A 27,495-nucleotide genomic window follows, 5' to 3' on the forward strand; every position below is an offset into this window, starting at 1 on the left:
AACTCACGATCTCACCATGCATGCGTCTACTATTAATGGTTAGAAGGCTGTAAATCCCCAGGCATAACGCTACCACGAGTAAAGTTGGCTAGCTATTTAGGATAAATCCCTTGCCAGTGATTTCAGAAAATCGCGATACACCCCGTTAACAGAAGGCAGGAACCCCGGCCATCCCCATTGATTTTAAAATGAGACCAGAGATTTTGTCTGCCCCTCGCTATCCCTCCGCCCCCTCCGCTCCTGCCTCTCTTTCTTGGATAGGGATAAGGGACTAGTGACTTTGAGTCTCGAGCTGTCGGTCGTCTGGCAGATTTGCTGTAACTGTACAGTAGTTGCTAGCTAGCAAGCTAGCCAACAACATACCAACAAAGACGTTTCGATATTTTCAAGATGTGAGATAAGCAATTATCTCAGTACCGTCGTCGTAATGTAAGAAAAAGAGAGTGACGACTTTCCAGATAGCTCGCCAGCCAAATGGGCAAATGAACATCAACTTAACATTACATTTATTTTCGCAATCGGGTGAGATTGGATTTTAAAACGGAGTCCTTCCGACATCAAGTGTATCCCCCGAACCTGGATATTGGAATGGTGGTAAGTTCCCTTTTTGTGGTATTTTGTCTCTTTATTAAATACTCATAAATTATGTACTATTTTAAGCAAACGGTTTATTCTTACTACTGCATAGCTAGATATACATCATTTGTGTAGCGAATTGTGTGTTTGGAGTTTTATAGAGTAGTTTTATATGTACACAACCATATCCAGCTAAAGAAATACAGAGCTTCTTTGCTAATCTTTGCTAGCCTAACAGCTACACTACATTACTAGCTAGCCATGTCTCTCTCCCTGCAAAGATGCTGCCGCCGCTGTTGTTGCTATTAGTAACAGGGGCACTGAATGGACACGAGTGGCGGACTTAGCTAGTCACTGCGCTACTGAAGCCAGTGACGGATAGCTATTGTGCTATTGGAGCTAATTATCTTACCAGATACACCAACAAACCTATTGTTTGGGAATTCAGTTCGTTATATTTATCTGGCCATGTTGCTTTATCGTTTGAAGTTCGGTTGTTTTAGCCATAATGTCTGTGCCCCTCCCTTGAATTGCGGGAATGAATGGCGATGGAACGGTCAGAGGGGGTAGCTCGCTAGTTAATTTGGTTATGTTTTCAATACCATTAACCCAAAACATAACGAAATGTGATGGCTCATACAATGCCATGATTGTTTATTATTTTGATAGTTGTTTAATTGTCACGTGATGATGACCAGTTTACTGACCATCTTTTGTTAGTTGCTCGTGCTGGAGAAGGGAACAACGTGCAGGTTATCAAACTCGCGCTATTCCAAAACAAAGGCAAGCGCCTTAATCACGGGGCTAATTATTTTTCTATCTGGCTACCTCTGTAACAAACATAATACGGTGAGGTACAACGTTGCACGGAGGTCGTGGTCTTCGCATTTAACCTAAAAGAGAGAAGTGATTTGTGTTTTGAATATAACTATGTAATACCTTCAAGTTCACTGAACGACATTGTGTGTAGCTATGGTGTGGAGAGAGTGCTGCACCTCAGACAGCTTTTGCTTTGATCAAAAGTCTGATATTTATTTCATAAGCTTCTGAATTAACCCATTCACGGGTAACCTAACATGGTAACCATTCCGTTAACCCACGTTGTCGTCATACTCAGAATAATAGCTACACTCAACTTATTTATCTATGCCGCGTCCTTTTCCTGTAGTGGTGTGTATACAGAGACCGGCAGTGTTTTCCAAGCATACCAGTCTAACAACTTGGTTCAACAGGAGACTGCAGCCAGGTGACTGGCTGACTGGCTGTGGCTATGCAAAGCTAATGTACCTACTTTCAGAACAACCTGTGGACATGACACTCCCTGACTTGAGTGACAGACCATCTATTTACTGTATGACAAAAGTAAATGTCCTTCTGCAGACAGGCTCGGTGTAGTCTTGCAGCCACTGGTCAGTCTGGTTGATCAAACTTCTACTTTAAAGCATAACGTTACACCAGTACAGACTGCCAAGCCTACATGTTTAACTACAATTAAGGTCATTCAGATTTCTGAGTGAATAAACTTACCAGTTGCGTCCTGAGATAGGGTAAGTATGTAGCCTATATTGTCAGTTCTGATAATAATTTTCCATCACAAATCAATCCCTGCTATAGTGGGTAGGCTATATGTTACACTCCTAAATGGGTTGTTCCAGCTAGGCCTTTTGTATGGACCCATTTGGGTCCATACAAAACAGCTTAAGGCTTACACTGTGATCATTACATTCATTATCATTCCTTTAGAAACCAGCCAGATACTGACTAAGAACCAGTGGATGGACAATGTCTGGGGCTGGGGTTAAAGGTGGTTTCTGGGGCACTGGGCTTCAGTGCAACGGTTGCCTATAACTTGAGCTAGGGGTGAGGCTGAAAGATGGAAAGATTTGAGTCTGGATTCTGGAATCTATCTATCTGTTTGGCTGTTTGACCACCTGACCTCAGTTTACAGAGGAGGGAAGTGGAACAGAGAAGAGAATCTCACCAATGACATTAGACACTGTGCCGCTCAAACTAGTCCCTCTTTCGCTTACCACATCCTCCTTTCAGCTCCAACACACAGGGAAACGGAATGAGAAATGATGGTCAGTGAGTGCCTGTACATCCATAGACTTTACATTAAAAACACAGTGGGGGAGGGAAAGAGAGAGAGAGGAGAGCAACTCCATAAACAGGAAACCAAGACAGATAGAAATGATTAGAGTACATTCCATTGTTGTGCCATCTCTCTCTCCTCCCTCACTCGTTCTGCTTACACTTCCATCCCCCTTTCCCATACCAGTATAGCCTCACCTGACTGTGTTGTGCACACAAACATTATGCAATTTCTGCAGCATGGGTGTTTATGTGGGAAAGTGTAAAAACAGCAAGGGAGACTAGTATCGTTACAGAGATGAGAAGTTGGGTCTGTAGGAGTGTGGGAGCGGGAACAGGGAGCAGAATGTGCGATTACGTAACAGAGCTGATTGTGACACCAACAGCTCTCCATTCCTCTCCTGCTGACTTCTGAGCTAGATTTGCCTAATCAAATGGATACTGATAAACTGGCATGCACTAACCCTTCTACCCCAACCCACCGCCATCACCCAAACCCCATAACCACCAACATCACCCCAGCCTAACCACAGTGCTAAGACAGGACTGGTATAGTAGGGCTGGCATGGAGCCTCACTGAAATCTCCTCTCACTAACAGTGACTCCACATTCTGACAGTGCTACATAATATTTCCATTAAGCATTCTGTACAACTGCCAGCTGGCATCCTTGCAAACTGCCCCATGCTTTAGGGTTATTACTTGAGTGTAGTGGCCGGGCTCAGCGGGCTCTTAACACAACATTACAACCACTCAGGATCGATCTACGCAGTAACATCTACCCAACGCTGTCTATCAAAGCAGCCGATAAATAGGAAATAAATCAAGTCTGCAGCCTGGGAGTCTAACAGGAGATGCAAACCCACTGTAGATCCACACAATATTGAGAATCATACAAACACTCTTTCTGACCAGGTGCCAGGCAAGACTAAGATGCTGATCCTATAATGAAACACGTTCCCTGCTTCTCAGGGAACCTGGCTGGCTGGAGGTGACACTGGTCCAGTCTGTCCCTCAGGGGATGAGCAGAGCAGACGGACATGACTTGACCCACCAGTTAAAGGGACATGGATACCTCGGGATGGGATAGGAAAGGACGAAATGGGTAATTTATACTTTCAGAGGTCACCTGACCTGAGCATTATCATGAAATAAACTTTACATAGATAGATGGCATCCTATCAGGACCTGCTAACACATGCACACCAACAGTCACACACACTGTGACCATACTCACTGAATGAAGGGTGACATTAATCTTTTTCACTAGGCTGTTCCCATGTGGCTTATTTTTTGGGGGGAGAATGATATCCACAGAGAATGAGCTTGAGAATTCAATTAGCCTAGCCTGTTTTAGTACACCCATTTCCCTCTGCTTCCTGGAACTCAAGAAGTATCTGTGTTACTGAAGAGGACTGAGGTGTCTGTCAGTCAGGGAGGCTGGGTACTGGGCAGAGCGGGCTAAAGAGTAGAGGCATTCTTTCCTGCCTGCTCTCTCTACCTCCTCCCCAAGCCTTAGGCCTTCTGCCCCAGGCTCAAACCCAGGCCCAGCTCCACCCTTGACTGTGACCTGGTTCCCAGGGCCTGTATTGGGATGAGCCGGGTTAAGAGAGCCCCTGAGTGACAGTTTGGGCTCGGGGGCGTCACTGAGCCCCCACTCCCCACGCCCCAAACCAGGGAGGGGCATGGCTGGGCGATGGCCAGTCCTCACGCCCTGTCACCCCTCATCTCCTCAGACGGGGTTATAGAGGAGCAGCAAGATAATCGCAACCAGGTCTGATAGTCACTAGCTCAGTCACTCACTGCCTCCCTCCTTCACTTACTCACACCCTCATTATTTCAACTGAGCAAGCACACACACAACACATAGTGAGGATCTCTTCCTCAACACACACCATGCGTGCACAGGGAGTCAGGTGGCTGAGCGGTTAGGGAATCTGGCTAGTAATCTAAAGGTTGCCAGTTCGATTCCCGGCCGTGCCAAATGACGTTGTGTCCTTGGGCAAGGCACTTAACCCTACTTGCCTCGGGGGAGAATGTCCCTGTACTTACTGTAAGTCGCTCTGGATAAGAGCGTCTGCTAAATGACTAAATGTAATGTAAATGCATAGACATGCTCGTACACTACGCTTGTCCACTATTAGCCAAGTCCTTCTACTGTTTTGTTGTTCTTATCTGCTTTCGCTCCCAGCCTCTTCACATGTCTTTCCCCTCTCGCTCGTTTTCCCTCAAACTCGCTATTTCTTTCTCCCTTGCTCACTCCCTGGGCCGCAGCTGGTATGGGTGTGTGCGAGTGTGTGTGTGTGTGTGTTTGTGCTTGAGCCCACATGCGTGTGGTATTTAGTATGCTGCCGGTGGCTCTATGTCTTTCCTGTCGCGCGGAAGAAAGGAGATGGGGTGCCAAGAGAGGGGGTTTGGGTAACAGTGCTGAGGAAAGGGGGGAGAGAGGGGGCAGGAGGACTGGATAGAAGAACTGTTTCCCAGGGAGTCTCCTGGAATGTCTGATAGAAAGTCCTGCTCTTCCTCATCTCTCACCCCTCCGGACCTCGCCGGTCCACCCACACACACACACGCGCACGCTGTTGCACTGCACTGTAGTAGCCTGTAGTGACACAGAGAACAACCGGAGGTTGGGTGTGAGAGTCAGAGAGATGGATATGTAAATGGAGTTGTGCTTGTGGGATAGGAGAGGAGGGGGGCGATCTGTGTTTATAACCTCCTTGGTTTTAGGGTACATATGTCTGAATGGGAAGGCCAAGGCCTGTTGTATTGTGGGAGGCATTGGAGATCAGGGGAGGGGTGGAGGAAGGGAGGGAGGGTGTTAAAGAGGCTACCCAAGGCTCCTCCCCCCCTAGCTCTGAAGCTATAGTCAAAGAGTTCCTGGTGGGGGAGGAGCCGGGAATTTAAGTACTTTCTTAGCCAGAATCATAGCCAGAATCATAAAATTGGAGAAACAGAGCACTATCTGACGCTGGAACTATACTGGGGCTGCTGCTCGTTTGTCCCAGTCTAGGGCCAAAGGGACCCACGACAGGGGCACCACGTTAGAGCGGAGTGTGTTGTCTTTATATGGTTGATGAGTTTGGTTGGCTCATGCCTGACACCTCCGTGATACCTCCTCCCCTGTCCCCAGGCCATGCACCTGTCGCCATAGTGACAGCAAGCGAGGGAGTGTTTAAGGAACACACACACCCCCAGACGTACATGAACATCAGCAGCGTGGCGCTACCACTACCAGCTTGCCATTTGTTGCATCCCTGCTGTCTGCCCTGCCCACACTGGCCCACGCAAGCTATAGCTGCCTGGCTCTGCTCTGGGCTGTCAGATTGGAAGGATCTTGACGCTTTAGTGATGACACACTTTCCCTCTCTTTTTCTCTTTTTCTCCTTTCCTCCATTGTATACACTCGCAGTTCTGTCTCTCCCACACACGCGCGTTTCTGCTCACATCTTTCTCTCACACTCGCCCTCCTGGTCCAGAGGCCCGTCTCCCATCATTAGTCTCTTGTTCACCCTCCAGAGAAGAGAAGCTGACACTGCAGTCACATGGAGAGAGAAGGAGAGAGGGAAAGCAAGGGAGAGGGAGGGGTGGGTGGAGGAAGGACGGAGGGATAGAGCATGAAAGGACACTCTTTGAACCTATTCTTCCTCCTGAGAAAGAGGGAAAGGGAAGGGAGGGAGTGTGTGTGTGTGTGTGTGTGTGTGGAGGGGGCTGCTCATTGCTTTCTTTCATACATAAAGTGAGAGACTGAAAAGGAGAAGGATGGAGAGGAAGAGAAAAAGAGGAGCAGGGGTAGAGAGAAGGGGAGGGGGGAGGGTTGGTTAAGTCAGATGACGTCAGAGCCAGTGTTATTTTAATCAACTTACTCTTTTGTATGGTTTATTTTAAAAGTATGTAGGTTGTAGGTTTATTTTAAAAACTTTTGGCCCTGTGGGCTCTGTTGAAGTCAGAATGTCAAATGGAAAAGGTGGTTTCATAATAGGTACCATCTTCCTGGCAAAGTATTATTATTATTTTGCTGGGGGGGTCATACTTTATTGACACAGTTGATGTAGACTGTCCGAGTAGTACCCACCCAGTGGGATTGCAGTCGACAGTAAAGCTTGTCTAAGGTTGACAAATTACCAGTTTACAAATGATCATCCGTAACCCCTAACCCAGCCCCACCATCCTCACCCCCAGCCTCCAACACCTCAATGCTTCCCCCAGCTACAGTGACTGACCTGAAGGCCAAATGAGATACTAGTTGACAGGGAAGCTCAGGGAGTGTCGTGTGTGTGTGTGTGTGTGCTGGGGTGGGGGTGAAGGCAATAAGAAACTGCTCTTCTACTTGACTGACCCCACGACGTCCTTGTGTTGTTCTGTCCTCTATTGTCTTCCATTGTCCTGTATTGGGGTCAGAGCCAGGACACCTGCTGAGGCTCCGAACCAGAGAAACAATCTGCATAATAGACATGCAGGCAGCCAGGGATCACCTCTGGTTGGACCAGATCTGCCCAGATTTGTCTCAGCTGATTAACATGTACAATGTTTTTGGGGGGGGTTGCTTTCGCTCCAAAAATATCTGGGAGTGAAGTGTGTGTGTGTGTATAAAGCATTACACTGCTAGAATGTTACTGGCTACAACCAATGTGTGAATCCCCCTGGGATAGCTGGCGTCATCATTACTATCAGCTCTCTGATGTGTGTGTGTTTGTTTGTTTGTGTGTATGAGAGTGACCCACTTTACTTAACGCACCTACGGACATGAAGAAAATATCAGGCCGCTCTCTCTTTCTCTCTCTGTGCTAACATTAGGGTGCCCTCTGCCTCCATCCTTACACAAACTCTTGCACACAGTCGCCCACATGCATCACCCACATCCGGCCATTTTGCTACTGAATCAAACACCTAAAGGGGAAACAAAGCACATTTCTTTCTGTCTCACACACTCCCTTTCTCTCTCTCAATTCTGTCTCTCTCTCTGTCACTTTTAGATCCTCCTCATCTACGCTATGTTCTTTCGGTTCCTCTACAAACATTGGCTCTCACGCATGCACACACACTGTCTCTGTCTCTCTCTCTCCCCTCTCAGAGCTTGACATGCAAAAAGGCTGTTACCATAGTGATGCTGCCCAGCCCACATAACGCAACTGAAGATCTCCTAGCCCGTGGTGTTTAGTATAAACCGTGCAGCATTTACTGTGCGCGCAGACACACACACACACCCCCAGTAAACTGAGTACAATGCGACAGAGTGAGAAGTTGTTTCATTTGTGTGTATTGGTGACTGTGGTTAAATCAGCTGTCTGTCTCTCTATTTCTGTGTTGAGTGTGCTGGTTTAGGAGATGCACCATGTGTTTAGGGGCTGTGAGCCGGACAGGCCTGTCTGGTAAGTCTCCCTCCAGTCACCCTGCCTGCATTACTGTCTCTTGCTGTGTCTCTCTTTGTCTGTCCATGTACTGTATGTCTGTCTGTTTCAGCCTGTCTGTTTGTCCTTCTGTGATTCTGCCTGCCTGTCTGTCTTGTCTTTTATAGTCGACTGTCCGTGTCCCTGTCAGTCTGCATGCTGGCCTCTCTCAATCTGTCCTGTTTTTGTAATAATATTTCAGTCTCTCTTCTCTGCTTCTCTTTCCGTGAGGGTCTGCCTAGGGATTTCTGAGAGAATTCTTATAGCGGGAGGGGGTGGGCCCCAATTTTTTTTTCGCTGCCTGAAACAGCTTGAGAACCGCTGCAAAAGGGTATATGACGGTTGTCACTTCTGGTACTTTAGACAGGCTTCCTGTTGTTGCCTTGGTGTCCACCAAAAAGAACCTTTCCCTCTCGTTTATAAATGCTGTGACGGTACTACGCTATCATTACTGCTACTCTCTTGTCTCTTAGAGAGCAGCTGACAGCCTGAACTCCTGCAGTGACCCTGGCTTACCAGCACTGTTCACACCATCAAATATTCAACACCTGTGTTTGTGCACGCGTGTATGTGTACGCACGTGTGTGTGTGTGTGACCAGCAGTTAGCAGGTGTGTATTCTGGGTCCGGTTACCTCTCTCTCCGTCTCAGTGCGTGGACCAGGGAAAGCAGTGGTACCGGGACGGTGGCTAGCTCCAGCTGAACATGGGAGACAGACAGGGGGAGAGACAGACAGGGGGAAGAGAGAAACATACAAGGCAGAAACAGCCAGACGGGATGGACAAATGTGTCGAGCGACGGTCAGTGGGGTGTCTCTGTGTGAGCATGTAACGTCCCGTCGTCTGAGCACTCCCTTTGAACGGGGCCGGCAGGATGTTTAAGAAGAGGAGGATGCAGAAGGTATGGAACAGGCTTGAGGAGGGGAAAAGAAGACAGTGACCTGGCGAAGGGGTCTTTTAGATCAGCTAGGGCCTGGGTTCAGCTCCGTCAAAGGGCTGGTGGCGGGCGGGGGTGGGGGGGTGGAGGAGAAGGGAGGTGGGAATGTGGAAGCCTGTGTTCACTGTGTTTGAAGAGGTCTCAGGGCCGCCCGCTCTTTGCTCGAACCCTCTGCTCTACCCTGTTCCGATCTAATGGCAACTCCTAGATGTGTGTCTCTAGCTGTTAGCCACCACTAGCCAGATCTGCTAGCCGGATCACCTTACATGCCTTTTGTTCCTCGCCGGCTGCCACGGCAACCCTACTCCAGCCCGGATGGGATGGGAGCGGTTGGAGAAGGGAGGGGACTGTGTGCATGTCTGTCTGCGTGTTTGTCCTATGACGGGTCAGTTTATTTCCTCCTGGTCATCGACAAGGGGCTTAGGGGGGGCGTGTTTGTTTGCTGTCATCGGGCTGCACTGAAATGTGTCAGTGGGATGATCGATATGAGAAAGGCATGAAAGACACAGAAGGGGAAAGAAAGACCAATATTTGTGTTGTTTCGTGATGCAGGCTCTCGCCGTCTGTGCGTACGTAGGTGCGTGTCATTTGGCTGCTGACAGACGTTGTTGACAGGGAAAAACTGCGTGGAACCACTCAAACCAGAACATGGAGGCCACGTGGGGTCCTCTGATGATAACCAAACCATTATACTACACCACTGTAGGAGCGGTGTGCTCGTGTTCTCGTTAGTACGGTCGAAAGAGGAAGTGGACTGCTCCGCACTTCCCCATAGCGACTCAGTGGTTAGCCTGTCGTTTGAGATATGGGATCTGTGTTCCGTTGTTAAAGGGCTGGAGTGAAACTAGAGTTCATGTGTGGTGGGCTGACTGGTTGCTAGTCTACACTCTTGCTCTGGCCAGTTGTGCTCTCTGCATCAGGACATGGAGGGGACAGTGCTCTGACGGGAGGGTTAGACTGGTGACGAAAAACGTTGTGGTTATAGTAGGACTCCATAGTGTTGCATGAAGTGAGTGGTCCATCACAGTAGTTGCGAATGTTAATAATCTTACATTGTAACTTAATGGTAATCATTATTTTTTTTCCTCCCTTCTCTTTCTCCTCACCTGCCTCTTTTTTTCTACACTTTCCTCTCGTCCTTTTCTTCCCCCTCTCCTCCCCCTATGGTCCTTCCGCTAGGCTCGGAGCACCGATAATCTGGAGAGTTCCGGGGAGCCAGCGACCCGCTCAGTGGGCACCACTGCCAACCTGAAGGGGAAGATGAACAAGAGGTGAGCCCCGATGGGACAGGAGGTGTATAACGTTACACCCGTCACGCAACCTGGCCCAGACTCAGCTAACTCAGCTGGTCTGGAGCGGCCCCGTTTCTCATGTTTCACCGTAGCCTGACTTAACCAGCCTTATCTCTTATCAGTTGGGTTGACTGTGCCTGGAATTGTTCGGTGGCCAACCGCAAAATAGTTCCTCGTGCGCTTGGCAGGTGTAGACCAGTAGGGATCCCGTTGGACTAGAACGATCCTGTTCTGTCCTACCAGGGCTGCAGAACCACAGGGTTGGGCCACAGAGACAGCAGTCACTACAGTGTAGCTGTCCTGTCCTTGTAGGGGCAATACTTCGCCTGTCTAGCCAATCACCACTCCTCCTAGTGACTCAGCAGTGGTGGAGGGAAGTTTAACAGCACGACTGCATATCTAGTTTCATATCTTGCTCACACACAAGCATGCACACTCGGAACATCACGAGCAAGTGACCTACAGCCATTGCGAAACAGGAAGTCTACGTTTCATAGCTTCTGTGTTTCGCCAGAAACTCGGTGACATCACGAGGCACTTGATCAAGTTGAAACATGATTTGTTATGACATTTACAAGCTGTATTTCATATCTGAACCTGTTTTTAGGGATCCTTCTAAGGTGAAACCCCTATTGTAATATGTATTTATGTTTGTGTGTGTTTTCAGGCTGTCTATCGTGAAAGGCCACTTCCCCAAGCTGGTAGATTGTGCCCATTTCCACTATGAGAATGTTGAATTTGGCTCCATCGAGGTAAGAAAAGTAACAGGGGAACTAACTGTGTGAATCTGTATGAGGGCAGGATCAGCCTGTAATGATGACAGTACACAATGACCTGTGAGGATGATCGTACAACTGTATACGGCAATGAGACTGACAGCAGTCCTGATTACCACATAGTAGTTACCGTTTGTGTGTGTGTGTGTTTGTGTGTGCTTCTGTCAAATTGCGTCAAGGCCAGCGGCTAGATGTGGTAGGGGGTTGTGACAGCAGAGGAAGACACATCTCCCAGACCGAGCCTGACCTTCATACAGACACACACATACACACAAACACAACTGTACTCATACAATTACAAACAACCTCACTCAGATTTCCAGACCCTGTGCATTGGAGGGGAAGAGCAGATTTGTCCACACTCTTTCTCTCTCTTTCCCTCATTGTCTCTCCCTCTCTCTCTCTCCCTCATTGTCTCTCTCTCTCACCCCACCCCTCCCCCTCTAGTTGACTTTAGTTTGCTCGCTTTATTCATAGAATGTGCATCAGACATAGTCATAGACTGTTCATTCACGTCTATGGGAAACGCACACCCAAGCCACAATCAAATATTCATCATATTCATGATAAAATACACTGTTATTCTGAGAACATACTAGCAGCATAGCTCCAGGGAATATAACTGGTTGCCTCCTCCTGTCCTCTCGTTTGTGTGTGTGTGTGTGTGTGAGCATAGCTGTCTGCTTGCATGTGCTTCAATGTGTGTGTGCACGTGTGTGTGTGTGTTACCTGGAGTGTGTGTGTGTGTGTGCACGTGTGTGTGTGTGTTACCTGGAGTGTGTGTGTGTGCACGTGTGTGTGTGTGTGTTACCTGGAGTGTGTGTGTGTTACCTGGAGTGTGTGTGTGTGTGTGTGTTACCTGGAGTGTGTGTGTGTGTGCACGTGTGTGTTACCTGGAGTGTGTGTGTGTGTGTTACCTGGAGTGTGTGTGTGTGTGTTACCTGGAGTGTGTGTGCAGTTCTGGGAACTAACTGTCATTAGAGAATAAACCCCCTGGAGAAGCAAGTGATGAAAGACACACTCCTCCTGCTGTCACTGCTTTGTCAGGCTGACAAATGCCCCCCCCTGAGCCCCGCCCCCCTGAGCCCCGCCCCCCCGAGCCCCGCCCCCCTACCCCCATGTCTCTCTGAGTCTACATTTCCTCTTCTCTTGATCTTACCCTCATCTCACACAAGCAGACTTCACATACAGAATATTTAATGATTTTATCAGACAGATAACGGTGGTCAATCAGCCATGTGTGAAGCAGTCTTCTGATCTACCTTCTTAAGTGGATCACTTAGTTAGTGGGGAACAGGCATATCAGGGGACACGTTTGTATTGGAGTTTTGTGTGTGCACGTGCTTGCATGTGTGTGTGTGTGTGTGTGTATGACAGAGTTCCTGGTAATTGTGAACAACACAAAGTATAATTTGTTCATTATATAGTACAAACACAGTTGTCCAACCTATGCTTAACTGTATGTGTGTGAGAGAGAACTCAAAAGGGACGTGTGTGCGCGTTTGTCTGATATGTAATTATTTTCTGGACCTGTTTGTGTTACTTAGCTGCAGTTTGCGAGTGAGCAGAGTGATGCTAATTGGAGCTCGGGCTCTGCCAAAGACATGGTCTTCCTGGTACAGGTGTCCTGCCAGGTGAGTGGGCACACACACACACAATAAACCCAAAACATTTCCAACATTTCTTACACCTCTTTCTTTCTTTGTCTTCCATTTCTTTCCATTCTCTTTTTGCTGCCGTCATCCCTTTCTCTGCCCTCCTTTCTTCTCTTCCCTCCCTCCCCTCCTCCCTGCAGGGGAAGACATGGATGGTGCGTCGCTCCTATGAGGAGTTTCGCACTCTGGACGCTCACCTGCACCAGTGTATCTACGACCGCCGCTACTCCCAGCTGCTGCCCCTCCCCGCCATCCACGAGATCGGAGACAGGCTGGAGGTGAGGCAGCGCTAACACACTCGCATGCACACCTGCATTTGCATTGTTCACAAACAGAACAAACACTGAAAAAGACACACACACACACTCATTACGAGCCTCGTTTAGTTTTGGAAGGCGGATGCTTCCCATTTCTTTTCTACGCTGATGTTTTTGTTGTCGTGGTGCCCTTTAGATCTTCACGCCCCTGCTGTCGGAGTACCTGAGTCGCCTCTCCATGATTGTGGACAACAAGCTTAACTGTGGACCTGTCCTCACCTGGATGGAGGTAGGTGGGGGGAGGGGTGGGGGTGGGGCGAAGGGAGGCAAATATAAAGAACAAGGATGTGAAGTGGGTTGGAAAAGATGAACTCTGGAGGGTGAAGAGAAAGTGAGCAGGGTGTGGGAAGATGTGGGCTCGAGTAAAGAGCAGGCTTAGTGAGAAGTCAGCAGTGTGGGAGAGATGGACAGAGAGAATCAGCTCTTTGTCCTTCAGCACCTGGTGCCCAGCCGGGGCGTGTAATGGGATATGAATATAGCAAGTAATGTTTCAGTGTGAATTCACCGTTTCTTAAATTATATATTTGAGCTGTTCCCACCGAGCTAAAATGTAATGTAAGCAAAAGGTTAAATAGGGTTAAAGGTTAGACTTATCTATCGGTAAGATGGATAACCTCAGTTTGAGTCTGACTCTTAGCGGCTTGATTTGTTTGACAGATCGACAACCGTGGCAACCGCTTCCTGCTGAAGGAGGAAGCCTCGCTCAACGTCCCGGCCATCGCCGCTGCTCACGTCACCAAGCGCTACACCGCGCAGGCCAGCGACGAGATCTCCATCGAGGTACGCCACCACAGAACCCAGGTGGCCCTCCCAGCAGGGGAACACAGAACCCAGGTGGCCCTCCCAGCAGGGGAACACAGAACCCAGGTGGCCCTCCCAGCAGGGGAACACAGAACCCAGGTGGCCCTCCCAGCAGGGGAACACAGAACCCAGGTGGCCCTCCCAGCAGGGGAACACAGAACCCAGGTGGCCCTACGTGCCACTTGGATGACAAGAACATTGTCCAGCCTGTTTTCAAACGACAGGCTCTGTGGAGAAACGTTATAGTGAGGCCACACCGTGGAGTGTAACGTCATGTTTTCGTCTTGACATCGACCTCGTCCCTGTCCTGACCTTTCTCTGTCTTTTATATAGTCTCTCTCCATCTCTCTCTTTCTCTCCATGCCCTGTTTGGCTGGCAACTTCCGCGTCCCACTCCTGTTCCTCTCCTCCTCTCCCACCCCAGGTCTATTCCTGTAGCTCCTGCTCTACATACAGAGAGGGTTTCTGGGCCAGAGCGCCCTAGAACAGAGTGACCCAAACACACATGCTCTCGCATGCATTTTAGGTCCTCTCTTCAACTTCTCACAGTCTTTGCTCTTACTTTTAGTCTTCCTTTGGCTCTCTCTCTCTCCCTGTCTCTCTCTGTCTTTCTCTCTCTACCTCTCCCTCTCTCCTCTTCAGAGTTATCATGGCATGTATTTATCATAGTGTCATAAAGAGGTTATAGCTGAATTACAGAACTGTGGGGTGTTATACTACTGTAGAATTTATGTAGTAACAATACTTTTATATCAGCTCTTTGCTTATGTTGAATATTTTTTGTTGAACGTGTGGGTGGTCCTGTTTCTGTGTTTGTTTAACATGTGTGTGCGCGCATGTGGCTGTGTCCAGGTGGGAGATATCCTATCAGTGATTGACATGCCACCTAAAGAGGACACCAGCTGGTGGAGAGGCAAGCATGGTTTCCAGGTTAGTAATTTACCATGAAATCACCCCCCCACACACACACACACACACACAGACAAAGACACACTCTACTTACTTTACTGTCTTTCTCTCCAGGTGGGCTTCTTTCCAAGTGAATGTGTCGAGCTTATTAATGAAAAGCTGCCTCAATCCGTCAACGCTTCAGCCGCCAAGACAGGTAACACACACACACACACCACAAACATGAGCGATGATGTAGCTGCTTGTACCAAGTAACCATAACATTAAACGTCTTTAAAGAGTTTACTTTGTTTGTGTTTAGACGCTGATCCAGTCAGCTCCAAACCTGCAGCGAGCAGCTCTCCTGGACCCCCGTCTCCCACATCAGGTAAAAACACACCTGCGACCAATCAATCAATCAATAGACAGAGTATGATCGCCACAGAGCATATGGTCTGTGGCAACAAAACAATATGAGGTGGTTCTCCAGTTATTTCTATTCATCGTCCAGGCCGTATGAGGCCGATGTAACATGTCACACGGAAGTCTTAATCCTGCTGTTTCTCACGGGCTCATGAGCGCTTCGGGAAAATCTTTCCTTTAATGAGTGTTTCTGTCTGTCTAAACAAGTATCAACACTCCTTGTGCCGTTTTAAGCACCTGGCAGCCTTCTCTTCCTACTACTTTTTCTCACGCTGTTTCTCCTTTTCTCTCTTTATCTTTCTCTTAGTCTCTCAGCCTTGGTACCAGAGACTGGCTGGTAACAATCTGGATCTAGAGTTACTTTCCATAATCTCCCCCTAACTGTGTACAAATTAACCATTGCAGAGCTTGTCATGTCTTAAATTATGGCACAAAATTCCATAAACTGAAAGCCAAGACAGACAATTTCAGAGGGTTCCTTCCAAATAACACACAACAAAGTCTAACACATTACGGCTCAGACCCCCTTTTCCAGAGCGATGTGGGACTCTTATAAGAATCTGTCTTGTCTTGTTTTAACCATAATCTTAGAAGTGTATGTAACATACACATAATTTGTGCATTGGACCAAATCCAGCCCAGGCTAGCAGCATTTGAACTGCTCAGTAGTCTAACTGAGCTTAAGGCTGCAGTAGAGGTTATAGCATGTAGATGTATCTATTGGTAGAGTGAAGCTTATTAATGGGTCCAGGTTTACTAACAGCCAAGTACAGGTGTTGTGTTGTCTGGTGATCCTGAAGACAGATTAGCTTGTTAGTAGAAGACAACAGACGGTTACATCGAGATGCTTCCCCCCTGAATCTTTCATGCCCTAATCTTAATTTGCTTTGTAATCTTATTCTAATCTGCTGCTGCTGTTGCTGCTCTCGAAAAGCGACTGACAGACCGCCTCTCTAGCCCCCTAATCTTCAGACTCCCTTCTAACGCTCCTCTCTCCCTCCCCACTACCACCTTGACGACGATGATGATGAGGATGACAGTGCTTTCTAATGCTGCTCTACCGTGTAGACCACAGCACATCCCCTCTCTCTATGTGGCTTTGTTTTCTGTCTAATACACTCGGTACACAGCCATGCCCCTCCTTAGCAAGCTCCTCTCCTCCCGGTCTCCTTTCACTGACCGGCTCTCTGTCGCCCCCCCGTGGCAGTGTCTAAGAAGCACGGCAAGCTGATCGGCTTCCTGAGGACCTTCATGAAGTCGCGTCCCTCCAAGCAGAAGCTGAAGCAGAGAGGGATCCTGAAGGAGAGGGTTTTTGGCTGTGACCTGGGGGAACACCTCCTCAACTCTGGACTGGATGGTACTGGACCCAAACACACACGCTCTCTGTTTCTGTCTCACACACACACACACACACACACACACACACACACACACTCGGTCATGTTCAAATCAAAAGACATTTCCACATATCAAATGCACTCTCACTCAGTCCTCAGTTGTTGTCACAATAAGGTCAAGATACTGGCGCTCTTATCACCCATTAAGATAGTTATTTGGCCAGTGTTGTTATTTGCGGTTCTGTATTCACATTCTCTGTTCTGCTCCAGTCCCCCAGGTGCTGAAGAGCTGCTCAGAGTTCATTGAGCAGCATGGGGTCGTAGATGGCATCTACAGACACTCTGGAGTCTCCTCCAACATCCAAAAACTCAGGTTTGACTGGCCACAGCTTACTACTCTCTCTCTCTTTCTCTTTCCCTCATTGTCTCTCTCTCTCTCTCTGTCACTCTCTCTCTCTGTCACTCTCTCTCTCTCTTTCCCTCATTGTCTCTGTCTCTCTCTCTCTCTCTTTCCCTCATTGTCTCTCTCTCTCTGTCACTCTCTCTCTGTCACTCTCTCTCTGTCACTCTCTCTCTTTCTCTCTCACTCTCACAGCATCATGCGAGAATGCACCCACAATCCTGACAGCCATAAACCAGCTCCCTCTCTTTCTCCTTGGCTGATTCCTTCTCCTCTGCTGCTGTCCTCCAGGCATGAGTTTGACAGTGAGAACGTGCCAGACCTGACCAAGGACATGTACATGCAGGACATCCACTGTGTGGGCTCACTGTGCAAGCTGTACTTCAGAGAGCTGCCCAACCCCTTGCTCACATACCAACTCTACGACAAGTTTGCCGTGAGTAACGCACATCGAATCCAAATTGCCTCCACTATTACCATTTGCACTACACGCTAAACACTCCTATGCATATGACTCCATGGCAACGTACGCTGATACCACGGTAACATGCACACACAAGACGACACCTGTGTAGAATGTGCTTGACAACATTCTTTTACCATGGAAACTGTTGTTGCTACCACCGCTGCATCCCAGACTTGACCAGTGGAACTTGGCTGAATGGATCCACATCCTGTGTTGTTGCAGCACACAGTTGTGTGACAGTCTCTGTTTGGCCCTCCTGGCTCTCCGTAGGACTGCATGGGTGAGATGACGGACGACGAGCGCATGGTGAAGGTCCATGATGTCATCCAGCAACTGCCTCCACCCCACTACAGGTAGATACACACACACACACACACTAACAGACACACGCGTGTACACTCAATCTAATTTGAAATGATAGCAACCTAATATGAAAAGTGAAAGCGTGAAATTGTAACGTCTTTTTTTCTGTCTGCAGGACCCTGGAATATCTGTTCAAACACCTGGCTCACCTGGCCACCTGTAGCGGAGAGACCAACATGCACATCAAGAACCTGGCCATCGTCTGGGCTCCCAACCTGCTAAGGTCTGTGTGTGTGTGTGTCTGTGCGTGTACTACCAGCCTGTGTACCTCCCTGTCTATCTGTCAAGTTGACGTGTCGCAGTTTGCGGTCCTTCTCTGGATCGTGTTGGGAAGTGTGTGTGTGTGTGTTTTCACAGTCTCCCGTCTAACTCTGTGCTCTGCCGTGCTGTCCTCCTGAACCAGGTCCATGGAGATCGAGGCGGTGGGCCTGAGTGGGGCCGACCCGTTCAAGGAGGTGAGGATCCAGTCGGTGGTGGTGGAGTTCCTCCTGAGCAACGTCAACGTGCTCTTCAGCGACTCCTTCACCTCCGTGGGGCGCTTCAGCGTAGGTATGTGTGAGTGCAGACCGTTTGCACCCGTTTAATTCTCTACTCTTGATGCGCGACTGTGTTTCGCCTGTGTTTTGGTCACCAACCGCTCTGTCACCAACCGCCACCAACCGCTCTGTCACCAACCGTCACCAACCGCTCTGTCACCAACCGTCACCAACCGCTCTGTCACCAACCGTCTCTGGAGGAGGGGATCCCTCACCGAATGGCCCCTCCCCAGGTTTCTGTCTTTCTTCTCCTGAATGAGTTTTCCTTCCCCTTGCCTTCCTTGAAGTCGGCTGAGGGGCTGTTCTGTGGGCGTGTGTGCAGCCCTCTGTGACGTTTGCTTGTAAAAAGGGCTCTACAAATACGTTTTGATTTGATGCAGACGTACCGTGGTCGCAGCCCGATCTCAAACAGTAACCTTATCTCGTGTCTCTTTAGCTTCTCAGCTAACTTTTTCTCTCGTAGCCGCCTGTCTGGCTCAGCCCGCTCGCTTTCCGTCTGCATCTGACATCTTGACAGGCCGGTCCTCTTTCACGCAGCTCACTCGGTCGCTCTCTTTGTCTGTCAACTGGAGTGTGTGTGTGTGTATGTGCGTGTGTGTGCCCCAGTGTGTGCAGTTCAGTTCACAATCTGATTGATGAGCTTTGCTCCAGAAAAGGTTCCCTTTCCTGTGGTCAGCGTTGCTGGCCAGGACAGGCAGAGCCCTAGGCGAGCTCCTACCGCTCATCTTCACACTCCCGCTAAGCCCACTTCTGCTCTCCTCTACTCCAATGTGCTCCACTTCTCTCTGCGTCCACTCACACAAACGTAACTGCTACTTGCTCCGTCCAAATAGCTCCATATTTCACTACATTTATATCTTCTGGCTAGCTGCAGCAATAAGATGTAACCCTGACTGATCCTGTTACTAGACACGGCCGATAGTGAGTAAGCTGTATGTCTCCATAGCAACGGGCAGGTTGGCGCCTAAGGTTCGTCAGCGGCCATCTCGACTGCGACGCCTGGTCAGTCTGCAAGAGGCCAGGGGGGAGGAGACAGAGGAGGAGCCAGACCTTGTCCCTGACTGGCGACGCTTCTCTGACGTGTTCTGACCCCTCCCATTTTCCAGGCCACACCCCTCTCAAGAAACTGATCTAGCCTGATCTAGTCCCTCCCCCATTTCTGTTGGCCTGCAATGTCTGCCATCCTAGTGGATGTGAAGGTGTGTTGATGATGACTGTGAGACATGTGTTGTCTTGTTGTGGCCCATGCTGTAAGGGTATGTCTGTAAGTGCCGAGGTTAAGCCTTCGTCTTCATTTAACAGGTTTAATAAACATTCACCATGGCTGAATTCGACCCCATTCTCCGGTCCTCTGAAATGTGTCTCTCAATTATCTTCCCTCTCATGTTGTCCTCATGCCATCACTCCATTTTGTATAGGAGTTATGAAGCTTGCTTGAGCTGTATAGTAGCCAAGTCTACCGAGACTGTTGTAGAGTGGTGATGTAAGTGTGTTCTGGACAGTAAGTATGTCCTTCTAACGGTCTGGCTGTTTCTTTAAAGAGGATCCAACTAAGCCAGAGGAAACAGGTAATGCTGCACCCTTGACCGACGTTAACATGACCAGCAGCTTGTCTTTCAGCTAACGCAGCCAATCACTATCATACAGATGCTAATAAATCAGTAGCATCCAAATATGCAGCCCGTACACCAAGTGTGTGTGTGTGTGCATATGCTTATGAATGTGTGTGTGTGTGTGTGTGTGTCAGCTACTCAGCCCTGTTGTGAAGGCTTGAACTGTGTGTCAGCCATGCTGCTTGTCTCTGCCAGCCCCAGGATCATGATACTGACTCAGCCCAGGCTTGTTTAGCTGTTGATGCCGCGTCTTAGGCACTTGCTTGGTTCAGCTCCAACCAGATGTGAGTCTGGCCTGTCATCTGACTGTGATGATGAAGGTCATCAGAGTGTCAGTGTTGAGGATGGTGAGGCTCTTTGGGTCAGCCCAAGGCCTTTAGCTGAGCTCTTTAACCAGATTGCCTCTGGTGCTTCTGTGCGTGTGCGTGTGTGGTCCCAAGACAGGGTTGGTTACTCCAGAGTTCCTCCAGTTTCAACTGAGAAGGACCAGCCTTCCCTGCCTTTGCAATGCAACAGCCCGTCTGTCTGCTTCTCTCTGTCTGCCTCTCTCTGTCTGCCTCTCTCTGTCTGCTTCTCTCTATCTGCCTGCTTCTTTCTCACTGTCACTCTGTCAGCCCTCCACTCTCTGTCCCCTCTCTCTAACTAACTGGAGCTCCTGTGTCCCTTGTCGTCCCCGTCCCCCCCCCCACCTCCCAACAGGCCGCCAGTCTCTAAGCAGACCCAAGTCATTTGTGTCGACACGGCTCTTGTCCCTGGAGGAAGCCCAGGCCAGGACCCAGGCTCCCCTGCTGCTACAGGGGACACCCCTCTCCCTGCAAGGACAGTACCACACCGTCCTGGACCTCCCCGTTGACAGGTGAGACATGAATCCCTCCCTCTGTCCCGCTCATGAGCTCCTCACTACCTAGTAGGTGTTGATAAGAGCACCATTATACATATTTCACCTATCCTGTTCCTATCTCTCTCCTCTCCCTCCTCCTCGACGTCTCTCCTCCGCGTGCAGAAGGAAGAGGGGGATCAAGGCGAGGAAGGCAGCCGGGGGAAGCTGGAAGACTTTCTTCGCCATCGGGAAGCCCATGGGGGCGGGGCGTCGTAAACCCATGAGGATCAGCTCTCTGTTCCAGCCAACCACCTCGCACGCTGGTAAGACATAGACAAGGGAAATGGTCAAGAACTTTGGGATATGTAGTTCTACTAGTGGCAGGGCGATAGAGGGGTCCATCAGGGCAGACTACTCGCTGTCAGGCTTGACCAGGGCCATGTTGTCCCTCCCATTTCTTCTCATCTAACCCTCATAGTACACTTGAATCTGCACGCATAATAACATCCAGGCCTCAACCTACCTGGTAAACAAGTTTTAAATACAGTACACCCTTTACTGTTTCCGAGTCATTGTAGCTCTCTCTCTCTGATCCACCCTCCCTCTATCTCTCTGTCTCTCTCTTGTTCCTGCAGGTTGCCGTGTAGACAGTGTTACTCTGAGGTCAGCCAAGAGCGAGGAGTCTCTGTCGTCCCAGCACAGCGGAGCAGGTAGCACTCTCACTTGAGGCTGGAGTCCTGTGTCTACCAACCAGTCAGATCAGGTTTAACAGACTCCTCCCACAGCACTAATGTCTCTCTCTCGCTCTCCTTCCGCTCCCTCAGGTCAGTCGAAGGCGCAGCGCCTGCGCAGGCCTCGCTCTAGCAGCGACGGCCTCTCATTGGCCGCCGCCATGGACCCCCAGCTCCTCCCCCAGAGGCCTCTGTCCCGCCTGCCGTCCAGCCGCTCGTACGACAGCCTCCTGCCCGGCGACCGGCCTCACCCCGGACAGGAGGGCGACGACGAGGACGAAGAGGATGATGAGGATGAAGAGGGCGTGTACATGCTGCCGGACCTCTCTCGGACAGACCCCGCCCCTTCCTGGCACGACGAGGACGTCATCGACTTTAGCCCCACCTTCCTGGAGGACGGACCAATCGGTGTGGCCAGCAACAGGGATTCTCCGCCCACAGCCAGCCCCCCACCCTATCGTTGCCTTAGCCACCATGGCCACGCCTCTTCCAGCGGCCAGCGCTCAGTCACGGAGGATCCTGACTCTGTCCTTACCCAATCGGAGGCGACTGCCAGAAGGAGTCTGATCCTCGCAGCGACAGCCCCGCCCCTGCAAGTGTTCTGTCAGCACCGGCCATCCAATAGCAGCCCAGCTGCAACCCAGTCAGTAGAGACAACCAACCAGAGCCCGTCTCAAGGTCAGGCGCAGCCGAACTCCGCCCCCGCTGCTCAGCCGCCCCCAGAGAGGCGTTCCTTCACCAGGAAAGTGGTCAACGCCCTTTCAACCAAGGCTCCCAAGTCTCCGCCCCTTGACATCTCTGACCCTATTGCAATTAGCGTACCAGCCAAGGTACTACTTTATACCACTCTTTGTAGTGTATGGGAGGCTGTTTGCTACCTTTTTCAGTACAGGAAATGGGTCCTACATTTTACTGTCTTCTAAACCAATCATGCGTCTCTGTCAGGTGTTGGAGATGATTGGCGGGCGAGCCGGTGAACTGCCCACCAGCGCTCCCCCCAGCGGCCCCCCCCAGCCCCCTCAAATGATCTCCATGCTGCTGAGGTCATGTGACTTCCAGCTGAGCGAGAGCTGCCAGCAGGAGATCCGCAGCAAGCTCGCCCCCCCCCCTGATGCCAGGGTCAGAGGTGAGGACTCTGGGGGGTGGAGATAGTTAATGCATATCTGATTATAGTAGAATATTTAGTCAGTAATTCCACTGGGTGTGCGATATTAATGTAATTACAGTTGGATCTTCACTGATAAAGAACATTGATGTGTATATAAACAGAACTCCACGGCCCTCATCTCTCTCTTTCTCGCTCTCTCTCTCGCTCTCCCCCCCTCCTTCTCCCCCCCCCTCTCTCTGTCTCTCTCTCTCTCTCTCTCTGTCTCTGTCTCTGTCTCTCTGTCTCTGTCTTCCTCTCTCTCTCAACAGTTATCCCTGGTCCCACAGGCGCTCCTCTGCCCTCTCAGCAGCCGCCCCCTCCCCCTCCCAAGAACCCCGCCCGCCTCATGGCGCTGGCTCTGGCAGAGAGCGCCAACAAGGCCCTGCGCCAGGGGGCCACGCCCCCTTACCGGCCCCCCCAACCCCGCCCCCAGGAGCCCCCTGACCCCCGCTACCAGCGCTCCCTCTCCGCGGACGCCGGCGAGCTGCTGGCCTCAGACCCTAACCAGCTGTACTCTACAGTGCGTCCCCTGTCTGTGTGGATAAACCAGGGCTCCGCCGAGACCACCGAGACTGGACACGCACAGGAAGACAGGACCCCTGGACAGGTGTGTGTGTGTGTGCATTTGTGATGTTGTATGTGTGTTTCCTTGTGCATGATCCAGTCGTGGCTCCCTCTGGACTGTCATGGAATGCGCAAGCTTTAGGGTTACCATGCCAACCCTCATCCCCCTCACTGTAACATCCTCTCTGTCTATAGGGCATGGAGTGTAATGAGGTGGACAGCCTGGCTGTGCTCTAGAAATCAGACTCCTTGGCTGCGTCTCTGTTCTAGTTTCAGGGCTATTCACTCAAGCGTTAGTAACAGACAGTGTACGGGGCTGGAGTAGCCAGGTCTCTATGTAGAGGAGGTCTACATAAGGGGGCTTAGTTTGAGGTCAAGACGCCAGTTCATGTCTGTGCTTGCTTGTACGTTGTGTTGCACTGTGTGTTTGTGTACAGTACGAATGCAGCCAAGAGTCTGTGTTTTAAGACACTGTGTTTTGTTTGTTGTCTTTGTGTTTGTGTTTACCGTCTATTAACGTGTGTCGTTTGTGTGTCTCAGGACACTGGGACGCTCTCATCTGAGACCTCGGTGTCTGACTCTGTGGCCTCTGAGCTGTCTGCTGGGAGCTCCTCAGGAGAAGACCACACCCCCAGCCCTGTCTACACCAATCAAAGCCAGGCGTCCAGACCCAGCCCCGCCCAGGCCCACAGGAAACCCCCTGCCTACTCGCGACAGTTCTCTGCCCCCCACCTCCAGCAAAAGTCCACCTCTACATCCACCTCGTCCCAGCCACCGTCAGCCCAGCCCCCGCCCCAACTCCAGCTCATCCACTCCAAGTCGGAGAGCTCGCCCCTCTCCCAGGTGAAGTCCTTCCAGCCCACCAGGCCCAAAGTGCCCCCCAAGCCCCTGGACCTGGCTGTGCAGCGAGACCAGCCTCCCCAGCGCCCCCTGCTGGCCAAGTCAGACCTGCGGCGCTCTCTGGACTCGGGCAGGGTCAGACGGATGTTTAGTCAGCCGCAGGGCAACCCTCCCCTGGCTCGAGCCTTCTCTGAACGCCACTCTGGACCTCCAGACATGCTGGCCCGGTACTACGCTGCCAGGACAGCCGGTCAGCCAGCCCCTGGACCCCAGCCCCCCACCCCCCCGCAGCAGGCCCACATCCGGCCTGTACCTCCTTCCTCCTCAGACGACCCAGGAAAGGGCGAGAACTTTTACTACGAGATCGCAGGGCCCGAACCGCCGCAGGGCCCACCCAGCTACGCACGCCACTCCTACCAGAACATGAGGCTTGACTTGGAGGGCAACTTCCGCCCCGCGTCCCAGCACGCTTACCCAGACCCCAGCTCCAGGCCTCTCTCCCAGGGGCACCAGAAACCCCAGCCCCCTTACCCTGGAGCTCAGAGACTCCCCCAGCTCTGGTCCTCGGAGGCAACACGGGCCTGGGCCGCCGCCCACTCTCACAGCCACTCCCAGTCCTTCTCCCATGGCCACACCCATCAGCGCTCCCACGACGGCCCCCGGCCGCGCCCCCAGCGCCAGTCCTCCTCCTCCTCTGTGCGCCTGGCTCGTAGTGAGGTGCACCCCCTCCCCTCCTCCTCCATCGTGCCGCTGTCTGTTCACCAGCGGAGCCCGCAGCTCCGCCAGCCCGACGTCACCGCCTCGCAGCTACACCCCTACTTTGAAAACGGGAGGGTGTGCTACCGCCCCCAGTCAGAGGAGCCCCCCCTCACCGCCCAGCACCCCCAGACTGACAGGCAGGCTGGTAAGGAGCTGACGGAACCTGTTTATGTCAACTACCCCTACACCTCCCCCGCTCCTCACACTCTCACCCCCCACCCTGACCCTCTCCCCCCTCCCTCCGACCCCGGCACCAGGGGCTGGGCCACCACCAACCTGGACAACACCACCCAGGCCACGACCTATGACCCCCTCTCAGAGGGGCAGGAGGAGCCCGCCCAACCCTCCTCGGAGAAGGGAGGGTCCACTAGCCTCAGCCCCATCACCCCAGACAGCCCCGCTACCCAGATGGACCAGACCCATGGTTTTTCCCCACCCCTGGGACTCGAGGGTCAGTCCAGCCAGTTCCTCCCCACTTCCACAGCCTCTCCTGGGGCCCATTACCGCAGCCGCTCTGACCCCCAGAGTTCCAGCAACCATGAGCCCAGGATGGAGGGCAGGGTAGATGTTCCAGTGGAGGGCCCCCAGTGCCTCTCAGGAAAGGACATTGCCTCTTTGTTGATAGAGAAGCTGGTGGAGGAAGAGAGGGCCGATAGGGTGGACCCTTCCTCTAACATGACTTCTTCCTCCTCCTCTTCCTCCCCCCAGCTGGACCACCCCGCCAACCCCTATTCCCACCACCCCTCCCAGCCCCCTCCGGCCTACAACGTCTACACCCCCGGCCCCTCGCGTTCACGGGCCTCAGTGGGGGGGACGGGGGGGGGCTTCCACAGGCAGGACCCTCTGCGACGTTCCTCCTCGGGGGGGCAGTACCGCCAGGCCTATGACGTCATGCCCTCTGGGGACCAGGTACTCAAGTTCTACAGATCCACAGACTTTACACAAGGAGACGTACCCGCCCCCAGCCCTAACCCTTACCCCCCTCGGCAGCAGTACCCTGAGCCCCCTTACCCCTCTCGCAGCTCCTACCCCTTTGCCCCCCAACCAATCACTTCTCCCTCCGCTGCCCTGGCAGGTCTGTCTCTGGGAGGACCGCGGGCCTTCCCTCCCCAGTATCCTTTCCAGCCTGGTCCTGTGCTGGGCCAGTACCCTAACGCCCCCCATCGGGATCTTACCCCCGACTCCTCCCAAAGGCCTCCGGGCCTCCGCAATCAGAGGGGCCTAGCCCGGCAGGGAAGCTTGCCCGGACCTAACTGGACCATTCACACTGAGGGCCAGACACGCAGCTACTGCTGAGACCAGCCCTGGGCCCTCACGTGCAGGTACTGGCCCAGACATGCAGGTACGGGCCCAGTCATGTAGGTACGGGCCCAGACATGCAGGTACGGGCCCAGACATGCAGGTACGGGCCCAGTCATGTAGGTACGGGCCCAGACATGCAGGTACGGGCCCAGACATGCAGGTACAGGCACAGACATGCAGGTAGGGCCCAGACATGGAGGTACGGGCCCAGACATGCAGGTACAGGCACAGACATGCAGGTAGGGCCCAGACATGCAGGTACGGGCCCAGACATGCAGGTACGGGCCCAGACATGAAGGTACAGCGTTTGGGTTTTAGTATTACATGCTGCACATGCAGCAACAGCCCAGCCGCTATTATACTGACACAGAGCACACACTGGTCCAAAGCAGTGTAGAGGATGATCCACACTAGAGAGCCTAAGGTTGGGAATTGTCTTCCTTTAGGGTTGTTTAAATGGGTCCTGCGTTAGGCTGAGGCAGATCAGGTTCTGGTTTCAGCCCCAACACTTCCTCAGACCGTCATAACAGCACACTTTAAACTACTGGACCAATGGGAGGGAGGGACATTTGGATGAAGGTGAATCGAATCAAAGAGACAAACCGACAAGTGGCTTAGATAGAGAACATTCCAGAGTGGCCTGGGAGGGGGAGAGAGAGAGAGAGAGGGAGAGGGAGAGGGGGAGAGAGAGAGTCAGGTTCTCTGTAGAGTGGGTGGTGTGTGTCTGTATGGGTGGAGTTGTGATTGGTTTCGAGATTTTAGATTTGACCCCTGAGATAGGTGGACACAAGGACGAAACTAGTTTTTTTCCCTCACAAGTCCATCTAAAACTGATGATTGGTTATGAGGGTTCATAAACTTGACTGATTGGTTGATGATAATGTGAGTTTTTTATTTTTATTATTGGTTTTACCTTTTTTATTTATTTAGTTGTTGCCCTATGGATTTTGAAGAATGCATGTAATGAATTGAATTGTTTTTTGAAAGAATAAGTACTGTATTATTTCAATGTTTTGCTTTATTTTCATCCCTGGACAGTTTGTATGTGTTTGTGTGAGTCTGAGGGCACCTCCATGATTTGATGTGCAAGTGTATGCGTAAGTGTGTGTGTCCAATGGTGATTTCAAAAGCACATTATAAAAAAAACATTGCAAAAAAAAAAAGAAAACTGAGTGGAACTAAACACTGCCTTCTATTTTAAGGGAAAATAATAGTTGGAGTTGTTATCTCCGTATCTCTGAATGCTAACTCTGTTTTTCTGATGAGCTTGAGAACTGCATGTCTGTAGTTACAGGACATGTCAGTATGGCCAGTACTGTTCAGTAGGTCAATATTAACACTCGTTTGAAGTTTTTGTATGTCGAAAGACGGATGCTTTCACCCAAAGCTGCTGTGATGACACTTTTCAACTCCCTCTGGTCCCTGTGTCAGTCCTGTTTGTCGCTCGGAGAGATCCCTCTCCCCCTCAAGTCGT

The 27,495-nt window shown here is 51.1% G+C and overlaps 1 protein-coding gene across 7 annotated transcripts; it reads left to right on the forward strand.

The window, feature by feature from the left end:
- Positions 1 to 153: 153 nt before the first annotated feature.
- Positions 154 to 26,672, forward strand: arhgap33 (Rho GTPase activating protein 33). 7 transcript variants are annotated; one of them, XR_009930773.1, is made up of 24 exons: positions 154 to 594; positions 10,171 to 10,262; positions 10,951 to 11,035; positions 12,607 to 12,693; positions 12,855 to 12,992; positions 13,168 to 13,260; positions 13,689 to 13,811; positions 14,685 to 14,762; positions 14,856 to 14,937; positions 15,043 to 15,108; positions 16,351 to 16,500; positions 16,751 to 16,853; positions 17,172 to 17,316; positions 17,617 to 17,699; positions 17,825 to 17,932; positions 18,113 to 18,258; positions 20,558 to 20,714; positions 20,862 to 21,001; positions 21,314 to 21,388; positions 21,503 to 22,239; positions 22,355 to 22,535; positions 22,826 to 23,163; positions 23,661 to 26,181; positions 26,280 to 26,672. XR_009930773.1 is itself a non-coding variant. In XM_062465543.1 (23 exons), exons 1-23 carry the CDS (start codon positions 589 to 591, stop codon positions 26,013 to 26,015), a joined length of 5,568 nt encoding a protein of 1,855 aa, XP_062321527.1. In that variant the 5' UTR covers positions 154 to 588; the 3' UTR covers positions 26,016 to 26,211. The 7 variants fall into 7 exon arrangements, 3 of the variants coding, with proteins under 3 accessions (XP_062321527.1, XP_062321529.1, XP_062321528.1); XR_009930772.1 differs by having other exon boundaries at positions 26,320 to 26,672; XR_009930774.1 differs by having other exon boundaries at positions 23,661 to 26,161.
- Positions 26,673 to 27,495: the final 823 nt, after the last annotated feature.

This window comes from Osmerus eperlanus, chromosome 7 (genome assembly GCF_963692335.1).
Source record: "Osmerus eperlanus chromosome 7, fOsmEpe2.1, whole genome shotgun sequence".
NCBI classification, from domain to species: Eukaryota; Metazoa; Chordata; class Actinopteri; order Osmeriformes; family Osmeridae; genus Osmerus; species Osmerus eperlanus.

Excerpts from the sequence above, each read along its gene's own strand:
- arhgap33 (XM_062465543.1), top strand. Across the intron at positions 11,036-12,606 it reads TTGAATTTGGCTCCATCGAG|CTGCAGTTTGCGAGTGAGCA; the intron begins GTAAGAAAAGTA and ends TGTGTTACTTAG. Across the intron at positions 21,002-21,313 it reads GCCAACCACCTCGCACGCTG|GTTGCCGTGTAGACAGTGTT; the intron begins GTAAGACATAGA and ends TTGTTCCTGCAG.